Source organism: Pristiophorus japonicus, unplaced genomic scaffold, assembly GCF_044704955.1.
Source record: "Pristiophorus japonicus isolate sPriJap1 unplaced genomic scaffold, sPriJap1.hap1 HAP1_SCAFFOLD_423, whole genome shotgun sequence".
Lineage (NCBI taxonomy): Eukaryota > Metazoa > Chordata > Chondrichthyes > Pristiophoridae > Pristiophorus > Pristiophorus japonicus.
The window spans coordinates 515,978-527,500 of NW_027254124.1; the positions used below are offsets into that span (position 1 = coordinate 515,978).

The following is an 11,523-nucleotide window of genomic DNA, read 5'->3' on the forward strand; positions in this document are numbered from 1 at the left end:
CACAACTCCTCAGAAGATGAAGCAGTCCATAGATTTAAAGTAATTGGGAGGAGGTTTAGAGGGGATTTGAGGGGAAATGTCTTCACCCAGAGGGCGGTGGGAGTCTGGGGGGGAACTCACTGCCTGAAAGGGTGGTAGAGGCAGAAACCCTCACCACATTTAAACAGTACTTGGATGTATACTTGACGTGCTGTAACCTACAGGGCTACGGACCCAGAGCTGGAAAGTGGGATTAGGCTGGGTAGCTCTTGGTCGGCCGGAGCGGACACAATGGGCCGAAATGGCCTCCTTCCATGCTGTAAATTTCTATAATTCTATGCCAGCATGCAGCAAGACCTAGACAACATCCAGGCTTGGTCTGATAAGTGCCAGGTAACATTTGAGCCACACAAGTGCCAGGCAATGACTATCTCCAACAAGCGAGAGTCTAACTACCGCACCTTGACATTCAACGGCATTACCCTCGCCGAATCCCCCACCATCAACATCCTGGGAGTCACCATTGACCAGAAACTTAACTGGACCAGCCACATAAATACTGTGGCCACAAGAGCAGGTCAGAGGCTGGGTATTCTGCGGTGAGTGTCTCACCTCCTGACTCCCCAAAGCCTTTCCACCATCTACACGGCACAAGTCAGGAGTGTGATGGAACACTCTCCACTTGCCTGGGTGAGTTGCAGCTCCAACAACACTCGAGAAGCTCGACACCATCCAGGACAAAGCAGCCCGCTGGATTGTCACCCCATCCACCACCTTCAACACTCACTCCCTCCACCACCGGCGCACCGTGGCTGCAGTGTGTACCATCTACAAGATGCACTGCAGCAACTCGCCAAGGCTTCTTCGGCAGCACCTCCCAAACCCACGACCTCCACCACCTAGAAGGACAAGGGCAGCAGGCGCATGGGAACACCACCACCTCCACGTTCCCCTCCGAGTTACACACACCATCCTGACTCGGAAATATATCGGCCGTTCCTTCATCGTCATTGGGTCAACATCCTTGGACCCCAATTGACCCCAATCCCCTTTAACCCCCAATTGACCCCAACCCCTTTAACCCCCAGTTGACTCCAATCCCCTTTCACCCTCAATTGACCCCAATGCCCTTTAACCCTCAATTGACCCCAATCTCCATTAACCCCCAATTGACCTCCCGTGCACTCTGTGAGTTGTAGTCAGGCCTCCTGTTGGGCCTCGGTTGCCCCTAGCAACCGGGCCTAGGGAGGCAGGATGGGTGGGGACATGTCAATAAAACACAACACAAGAGGTCACATCACTGCAGATGTTGCAAATGGGTAATTCAAAACAGTCGGGGTTTCATTCAATGCAAGTTTATTCTTTGTTCTTAAACATTGCTGCGGGGGGGGAAGGGCAGCTCAAATTCTCAGAAGTAAGAAGGAACTTGTGTTTACTTAGCGACGTTTCACCACCTCATTACGTCCCAAAGCGCCCCATAGTCAATGAAGTACTTTTGAAGTGTGGTCACTGTTGTAATGTGGGAAACGTGGCCATCAAATAACACAGCAATGTGATAATGACCCGATCATCTGTTTTAGTGATGTTGGTTCAGCGATAAATATTGTCAGGATTCCCGCTCTTCTTCCAATGTTCCTGTTTCTAGAACCTCCTCCAGCCCTACACCCCTTCCTAACTCTGTAACCCCCTCTGACCGTGCAGCACTCTCGCACTCCCTCAGTACTGCCCCTCCGACAGTGCAGCACTCCCTCAGTACTGCCCCTCCGACAGTGCAGCGCTCCCTCAGTACTGCCCCTCCGACAGTGCGGTGCTCCCTCAGTATTGCCCCTCCGACAGTGCGGCTCTCCCTCAGTACTGCCCCTCCGACCGTGCGGCACTCTCGCACTCCCTCAGTACTGTCCCTCCGACAGTGCAGTACTCTTGCACTCCCTCAGTATTGCCCCTCCGACAGTGCAGCACTCCCTCAGTATTGCCCCTCCGACAGTGCAGCACTCCCTCAGTATTGCCCCTCCGACAGTGCAGCACTCCCTCAGTATTGCCCCTCCGACAGTGCAGCACTCCCTCAGTACTGCCCCTCCGACAGTGCAGCGCTCCCTCAGTACTGCCCCTCCGACAGTGCAGCACTCCCTCAGTATTGCCCCTCCGACAGTGCAGCACTCCCTCAGTACTGCCTCTCTGACAGTGCAGCACTCCCTCAGTACTGCCCCTCCGACAGTGCAGCACTCCCTCAGTACTGCCCCTCTGACAGTGCAGCGCTCCCCCAGTACTGCCCCTCCGACAGTGCAGCACTCCCTCAGTACTGCCCCTCCGACAGTGCAGCACTCCCTCAGTGCTGCCCCTCCGACAGTGCAGCGCTCCCCCAGTACTGCCCCTCCGACAGTGCAGCACTCCCTCAGTATTGCCCCTCCGACAGTGCAGCACTCCCTCAGTACTGCCCCTCTGACAGTGCAGCACTCCCTCAGTACTGCGCCTCCGACAGTGCAGCACTCTCGCACTCCCCCAGTAATGCCCCTCTGACGGAGTACGGTGGGTGGCGGGGGTGCTGCCACCCACAAGCTTTTGACTCGATCGGCGCTACCTCAATGCAAGTTGCTGTGACTGGGATATGCCTGTGCCTGTGTGAGATCCCATTTTTGCACTGCAGTGGACTGGCGCTGTGTGTGAGGTGGGATGGCAGTGTGTTGAGGTCCTTCAAGCACTGCGCTGGATTCATTCCCCAGCGCTGAGTGGTTAGATTGCAGCCTGCCTTGCAATTGGCTGGATGTGCACTTGCTGGAGGTGTGCATGGTTTTCATTAACATTCTGCCAGCGTTTTGTGTCTCTGTCTCTCTCTCCTTTTCTCCTTCTCTCTCTCTCTCTCTCTCTCCTGACTCAATGGCGGCGAGCAAAACCTTCGGCTTGAAGCCTGTGAAATTTCAACTGGAGGAGGCGGGGGACTGGTTCATGATTGGATCCGAGGTGAGTGCTTTTTGCAAAATAGACACACACACACACAACACTGGCACAGAGAGAGAGAGAGAGAGAAAGGGTTTGGTCTGATCAGCTGTAATGCAAAACAATAACATCTAAAAAAAAAATCACCATGAGAAATGCATGCACACAGACCCAGCTTGTGCCAGTGAAGGGAAAGCCTTGTTTACGCTGTAAATGCGGAAATAATCCTGCTGCAGCCACGGTGCTGGTGTGGAGATCGGGGTGAAATCCACACTGTGGAAGGAAGCTGAATATCTGCAGATCTGCTGCATTGCAAAAAAAAAACCCAGAGAATGGTTCGTTCTCCTCCCTCCCTCCTTTCCCAGATCCTGGATTGGAAATGTTCTCTGAAATGTGACCCCCCACCCCGCAAAAAAAAAACAAGGGCTTTATACATTTGCAATTTTTGGTCCCGTTATATTCTCTTGTTTTGGTGAGCCCTTGCGCCCCCCCGTCCCATTGATTTAATTCACATCATTTCTGACATATTTAATCTCCCATGCACAAGGAGCAGGAAATATAATGGGGCATGGGGGCGGGGTGGGGGGAGAGATTACAGTCTGTGAGAGATCCTGAATAAACACTGCAGGATATTCAACCCACTCTCACTAGCGTCTGTGAGAGATCCTGAATAAATACTGCAGGAGATGTCCTTCAAGTCCCACTCCAGGGACTTGAGCACATAAATCCAGGCTGACACTCCAGGGAGGGAGTGCTGCACTGTCGGAGGGCCAGTACTGAGGGAGTGCTGCACTGTCGGAGGGGCAGCACTGAGGGAGTGCTGCACTGTCGGAGGGGCAGGGCTGAGGGAGTGCTGCACTGTCGGAGGGGCAGTACTGAGGGAGTGCTGCACTGTCGGAGGAGCCGTACTGAGGGAATGCTGCACTGTCGGAGGGGCAGTACTGAGGGAGTGCTGCATTGTCGGAGGGGCAGTACTGTCGGAGGGGCAATACGGAGGGAGTGCTGCAATGTCGGAGGGGCAGTACTGAGGGAGTGCTGCAATGTTGGAGGGGCAGTACTGAGGGAGTGCCACACTGTCGGAGAGGCAGTACTGAGGGAGTGCTGCACTGTCGGAGGGGCAGGACTGAGAGAGTGCTGCACTGTCGGAGGGGTAGTACTGAGGGACCGCTGCACTGTCGGAGGGGCAGTACTGAGGGAGCGCTGCACTGTCGGAGGGGCAGTACTGAGGGAGCGCTGCACTGTCGGAGGGGCAGTACTGAGGGAGCGCTGCACTGTCGGAGGGGCAGTACTGAGGGAGCGCTGCACTGTCGGAGGGGCAGTACTGAAGGAGCGCTGCACTGTCGGAGGGGCAGTACTGAGGGAATACCCAAACCATTCCTTTCACACTCATCACCATTGCGGGGGGTATCGTTATGTCTCACCATTCACTGCAACTCACTAAGCCACTTCCAAAGGTGCACACAGATCTGTCTAAGAACGCAAAGTGTTTGATACGTCCTGACTATACAGTATAAATGCACACGAGGCCCATGCTTGAGAGAAGGTCAGTCTGTGACCTGTCCTTTATTCCTTAGCACTCAAGTGATGGAAGTGGGTGGAGCTTCCCCTTTTATACCTGAAGGTCCAGGTTAGGAGTGTCTCCCACAAGTTCACCACCTAGTGGTCATTGTTCTCACAGTGTACAACTTAGGTTAGATTATACATGGGTTACAATGCTGGTTGAATACATGACATCACCTCCCCCCCAAAGTCTTATTGGGATCACAGGTTGAGTCTCTCTGGTGGTTTACGCTCCCTTGTAGAGCGCCTGAGTTGGGGCTCCGGTTGTTGGGCGCTGGCCTGAGTGTCTGCTGTTTGCGGTGCCTCAGGCCTGTCCGGACTGCCCACAGTGACTGGGCTCTCCTCCCTTTGGTTCCGGTGTTCAGTCACCTGTGGTGGAGTGAACTCTATATCGTGTTCTTCCTCTGCTTCTTCTATGGGGTTGCTGAACCTCCTTTTTGTTTGATCCACGTGTTTGCGGCAGATTTGTCCATTGGTAAGTTTAACTACCAGAATCCTATTTCCCTCTTTGGCAACCACAGTGCCTGCGAGCCATTTGGGCCCTGCAGCGTAGTTGAGGACAAAAACAGGATCATTTACATCAATACATCGCGCCCTCGCATTCCTGTCATGGTAGTCATATTGTGACTGGCGCCTGCTCTCGACAATTTCTTTCATGGTGGGGTGTATAAGGGATAATCGGGTTTTGAGCGTCCTTTTCATTAGTGGAACCCCTGTGAGCGAGTGTGGTCGGGATCTATAGGCCAACAGGAGGCGTGATAAGCAGGTTTGTAGGGAACCCCCTTGGAATCTGAGCATCACCTGTTTGATTATCTGCACTGCTCGTTCTGCCTGGCCGTTTGAGGCCGGCTTGAACGGTGCCGTTCTAACATGGTTAATTCCATTGCCTGCCATGAAGTCCTGGAATTCAGTGCTTGTGAAGCACGGGCCATTGTCGCTGACCAAGATGTCCGGTAGACCGTTGGCGGCGAACATTGCCCGTAGACTTTCTACCGTGGCAGAGGATGTGCTTGAATTTAAAATGTCACACTTGATCCATTTGTCTACTACAACCAAAAACATTTTCCCCATGAAAGGACCTGCATAGTCCACATGGATGCGTGACCAAGGCTTGGCGGGCCATGGCTAGGGGCTAAGGGGGGCTTCCCTGGACACATGGCCCAGGTGGGCACACGTGTTGCACCTGCGAACACAAAGTTCCAGATCTGTGTCTATCCCTGGCCACCAAACGTGTGACCTGGCAATTGCCTTCATCGTGACAATGCCCGGGTGCTCATTGTGGAGTTCTCTGATGAACACCTCTCTGCCCATCTGGGGCATGACTACGCAGTTTCCCCACAGTACGCAATCGGCCTGAATCGAGAGTTCATCCTTGCGCCTGTGAAATGGTTTAAATTTCTCAGGGCATGCCCTGTACGTAGCTGCCCAGTCCCCATTCAGGACACATTTCTTGACTAGAGACAATAGCGGGTCTCGATTTGTCCAGACTTTAATCTAACGGGCTGTCACGGATGAGCCTTCGCTTCCGAAAGCTTCAACAGCCATGACCATCTCAGCAGCATGCTGGTTGGCCCCCTCAGTGGTGGCTAGTGGGAGCCTGCTGAGTGCATCGGCGCAGTTTTCGGTGCCCGGTCTGTGCCGAATTGTGTAGTCATAGGCAGCTAACGTAAGTGCCCACCTCTGTATGCGGGCCGATGCGTTTGCATTTATGGTCTTCTTGTCGGCCAAAAGGGACGTTAGGGGTTTGTGATCTGTCTCCAGCTCAAATTTCCTGCCAAACAGGTACTGGTGCATTTTCTTTACCGCATATACACATGCGAGCGCCTCCTTTTCTACCATCCCGTAGCCCCTTTCTGCCTGGGACAGACTCCTGGAGGCATAAGCTACCGGCTGTAACTGACCCTTGGCATTGACATGCTGCAACACACACCCGACACCATAGGACGACGCATCGCACGTTAACACAAGTTTCTTACTTGGGTCATATAGCGTTAACAGATTGTTGGAACATAACAAATTGCGTGCTCTATTAAAAGCCCTTTCCTGGCTGTCCCCCCAGACCCATTCGCGACCTTTGCGTAGGAGCATGTGTAGCGGCTCTAGCAGCGTGCTCAATTTGGGAAGGAAGTTACCAAAATAGTTCAGGAGCCCCAGGAATGAACGCAGCTCCGTCGTGTTACGGGGTCTGGGTGCTCTCTAGATCACTTCCGTCTTGGATGCAGTAGGGCTGATCCCGTCTGCTGCTACCCTCATCCCCAGGAATTCTACCTCTGGAGCTAGGAAGACGCACTTCGCCTTTTTCAGTCGCAGGCCTACCCGGTCCAGTCTGCGTAGCACCTCCTCCAGGTTGTGGAGGTGTTCTTCAGTATCACGACCCGTGATGAGGATGTCGTCCTGAAAAACCACCGTCCCTAGAATCGACTTGAGGAGGCTTTCCATATTTCGTTGGAAGATCGCGGCGGCCGAGCGAATCCCGAACGGACATCTGTTGTACTCAAACAACCCCTTGTGTGTCGTGATGGTGGTCAGCTTCTTCGACTCACTCGCCAGCTCCTGGGTCATGTAAGCTGAGGTCAGGTCCAATTTTGTAAAAAGTTTGCCACCGGATAGCGTTGCAAAGAGGTCCTCCGCTCTCGGTAGCAGGTACTGGTCTTGGAGTGACACCCGATTGATGGTGGCCTTGTAATCGCCACATATCCTGACCGACCCATCCGCCTTGAGCACCGGCACGATCAGGCTCGCCCAGTCACTGAATTCGACTGGCGAGATGATGCCTTCCCTCAGCAGGCGGTCCAATTCGCCTTCTATCTTTTCCCGCATAACGTACGGCACCGCTCTGGCCTTGTGGTGTACTGGCCTGGCGTCCGGGTTTATGTGAATCACTACCTTGGCCCCCATGAAAGTTCCAATGCCGGGTTGAAATAATGAGTCAAATTTGTCCAGGATCTGTGAGCATGATACTCGCTCCACAGAGGAAATTGCATTGACATCGCCCCATTTCCAGTTCATGACAGCAAGCCAACTCCTCCCCAGTCGTGCGGGACCGTCCCCTAGGACAATCCAGAGTGGCAACCTGTTCTCCAAATCTTTGTGGGTCACGACTACCATGGCGCTGCCTAGCACCGGAATGATCTCCTTTGTATATGTCCGTAGCTGTGCGTGAATCGGCGATAATTTTGGCCTCCTGGCCTTGGACGCCCACAACATTTCGAACTGTTTGATACCCATCAGGGACTGGCTGGCCCCCGTGTCTAGCTCCATTGATACTGGGATGCCATTGAGGAGCACTTTCATCATTATCGGTGGCGTCCTGGAACTGTATACGTGCTCCACATGAACTCGCTGAACTTCAGCTTCCAGCGATTTCCCCCAGTGTCCATTTCTGCAATTTCTGCAGGTATTTTGCTCATCTCTGCAAACTCCGGCTGAGTGTGTGCCTCCAATCCTCCAGCATGAGCTGCTGTTTGAAACAAAAGATCCCTTGCCAGTCGATCGTCCCTGACTGCCCCTGTTATTGTCCTTGAGTGCGCCATTAACAGTTGTTGATGGCCCCATTACTGGCCACATTGTCCCTTGCAATGGCGTGAATCGCTGTTCAGCTTGCCATTGTCTCTGTCGAACTCCCCCTCTGGGTTCGACTACATGTTGGGGCATGCCTGACTGCCCTTGTCTGCCTGGAGAACTGTGTGCTGCTTTAACAATGTTGAATCTTTGTCCCAACCATTCCTTAACACAGTACCTCTCGTCTGTTCTGCTAGTGGCCATGCTCGCGTGGTTTAAATCCCAGTTTCTCGTCGCCATTGATAGGTCCTTACTACACAGTATAAATGCACACGAGGCCCATGCTTGAGAGAAGGTCAGTCTGTGACCTGTCCTTTATTTCATAGCACTCAAGTGATGAAGGTGGGTGGAGATTCCCCTTTTATACCTGAAGGTCCAGGTTAGGAGTGTCTCCCACAAGTTCACCACCTAGTGGTCATTGTTCTCACGGTGTACAACTTAGGTCAGATTATACATGGGTTACAATGCTGGTTGAATACATGACAGTGTTGAAAATAAAGTTTTCCATGTTGAAAACCACATTAACCGAAACTTGACGTGAACATTGCATAATACACTCAAACACCTACCCTTGTGTGTTGTTACTTGGTATGCTTGCACTAAGGTGAGGGTGAGTGTGAGGGATGGCTAGTAAGATGGGGAAGTGATAATATAGGTAGAGAGGGAAGGGTGGAGGTGCAAGGTAAGTCGGTGTGAGTAAGGATGTGCAGGAGTAGGGTAGGGAGGGCAGAGTGATGGGGGATGTGATGAGAGGCACAGCAGGATGAGGTTGAGTGTGGCTTTGTGCTAACGTTTCGTGATCTGCTGAGATCATTGAAAGGTTTGTGTCACTTGCACCCAGGTCCTCCTGACCACATCCCTGCTTGTGCCCTCCTGTGCCATGTGCAACCAGACGGCGTTGGTGTCCTGGGGAGGTGTCTTCCGCCCACGGGAAGGGAAGCGGACTGCCCTGCGTGCTGTCATAGGAGAGCCTGGGTGCAGCCCTGCGCCCCTTGTGCAGTTGTTGCCAGTGATTGCAGCACCTCAATGCTGTAGAACACTGGCAGCGCAAATGTCAAGACAAATGTGGCCATGGTCCCTTTAAGGAAAGCGGCCGGTGGCGCGTCATGATGTGACGTCACCAGACCTGCTTCCTCTAATTGGCCGGGAAGCGCGCTGGGCGGAGCTTAACAGGCCGAATCGACAGAAAGTCATTTAATGCACTGGGACGCGTCACCAACATCGCCCGCCACAGACCTGCCGAGGTGAGTAAAATCACGGCCTAAAGTTCTTAGAGGGCTTGACAGGGTAGATGCAGGGAGGATGTTTCCCCCGGGCTGGGGAGCCTCGAACCAGGGGTCACAGTCTCAGGATAAGGGGTCGGCCATTTAGGGCTGAGATGAGGAGAAACTTCTTCACTCAGAGGGTGGTGGATCTTTGGAGCTCTCTACCCCAGAGAGCTGTGGAGGCTCAGTCGTTGAGAATAGTCAAGGCCGAGATCGATAGATTTTTGGATACCGAGGGAATCAAGGGATATGGGGATCGGGCGGGAAAGTGGAGTTGAGCTCGAAGATCAGCCATGATCTCATTGAACGGCGGAGCAGGTTTGAGGGGCCGAATGGCCTACTCCTGCTCCTATTTCTTACGTTCTGACGTTTAAGCTGTACAATATTTAAAGGGTTTGTGTCAAGTATCTTGCTGTTGGTGAAAACCTGTGATCGTGTCGTGCTCTGTGGACCAGTTGATATTTTTACGGAATTGAAAAATCGTATCCGCAAAGGCAGAGAAGTGTGAGGTAGTGCATTTTGGTAGGCAGAATGAGGAGAGGCAATATAGGAACGAAATGGAACAATTTTACCAGGGAGGGGGCGGGGGTGCAGGAACAGGGGGACCCGGGGGTGTACGCACACAGGGTCTTTGAAGGTGAAAGGGCAGGTTGGGAAGGTCGTTAGAAAAAAGCATATGGGATCTGTTATGTATGCAAACCTCACCAATGTGTAAGACTTGCCATCAGGGGGCACACCTGTGGGAGACCCAAGGGTCACCTGTACACCCCGGGCAAGCAACTATAAAAGGCAGTCTACCATGCTGCTTCCTCACTCTGGAGTTACATTAAAGGGACCACGGTCACAATGGTTTGAGCTTACAGTACACAGTCTTGTGGAGTTATTCTGAACATAACAGGATCCTTGGCTTTATCACTAGAGGAATGGAGTACAAAACCAAGGAAGTTGTTGCTAAACTTTATAAAACACTGGGTTAGGCCCCAGCTGGAGTATTGTGTCCAATTCTGGGCACCACACTTTAGGGAGGGTGTGAAGACCTTGGAGAAGGTGCAGAGGGAGATTGCCCAGAATGGCACTGGGGATGTCGGACTTCAGTTACATGGAGAGACTGGAGAAGCTGGGATTGTTCTCCTTAGAGCAGAGAAGGTTAAGGGGAGATTGCCCAGAATGGTACCGGGGATGTGGGACTTCAGTTACATGGAGAGACTGGAGAAGCTGGGATTGTTCTCCTTAGAGCAGAGAAGGTTAAGGGGAGATTGACCAGAATGGTACCGGGGATGTGGGACTTCAGTTACATGGAGAGACTGGAGAAGCTGGGATTGTTCTCCTTAGAGCAGAGAAGGTTAAGGGGAGATTGACCAGAATGGTACCGGGGATGTGGGACTTCAGTTACATGGAGAGACTGGAGAAGCTGGGGTTGTTCTCCTTAGAGCAGAGAAGGTTAAGGGGAGATTGACCAGAATGGTACCGGGGATGTGGGACTTCAGTTACATGGGGAGACTGGAGAAGCTGGGATTGTTCTCCTTAGAGCAGAGAAGGTTAAGGGGAGATTGACCAGAATGGTACCGGGGATGTGGGACTTCAGTTACATGGAGAGACTGGAGAAGCTGGGATTGTTCTCCTTAGAGCAGAGAAGGTTAAGGGGAGATTGACCAGAATGGTACCAGGGATGTGGGACCTCAGTTACATGGAGAGACTGGAGAAGCTGGGGTTGTTCTCCTTAGAGCAGAGAAGGTTAAGGGGAGATTGACCAGAATGGTACCGGGGATGTGGGACTTCAGTTACATGGAGAGACTTGAGAAGCTGGGATTGTCCTCCTTAGAGCAGAGAAGGTTAAGGGGAGATTTGATCGAGGTGTTTGGAATCATGAAGGGTTTGGATAGAGTAAATAAGGAGAAACAGTTTTCTGTGTCGGGAGGGTGGGTAACCAGAGGACACAGATTGAAGGTAATTGGGAAAAGACCCAGAGGGGGAGATGGGGAGAGATGTGTTGACGCAGCGAGTTGTTGTGATCGGGAACGCGCTGCCTGACAGGGCGGTGGGAGCAGATTCAATAGTGACTTTCAAAAGGGAGATTGGATAAATACTGGACTGGAAAAATAATTACAGGACTTTGGGGGAAAGAGCATGGGGGAGTGGGACTAATTTGATAGCTCTACCAAAGGACATAAGAAATAGGAGCAGGAGTTGGCCATACGGCCCCTCGAACCTGCTCCGCCATTTA

At 52.6% G+C, this 11,523-nt stretch overlaps 1 protein-coding gene across 1 annotated transcript in view; it reads left to right on the top strand.

Annotated features, from left to right (window-relative positions):
- Positions 1–2,673: 2,673 nt before the first annotated feature.
- LOC139251214 (SWI/SNF-related matrix-associated actin-dependent regulator of chromatin subfamily B member 1-like) overlaps positions 2,674–11,523 on the top strand; it is a gene marked incomplete at its 3' end in the record, with an annotated part of 55,862 nt that continues 47,012 nt past the window's right edge. Inside the window, exon 1 of the mRNA XM_070873177.1 lies at positions 2,674–2,937. Coding sequence (XP_070729278.1) covers positions 2,764–2,937 — 174 coding nt within the window. The remainder of the gene's footprint in view (positions 2,938–11,523) is intronic.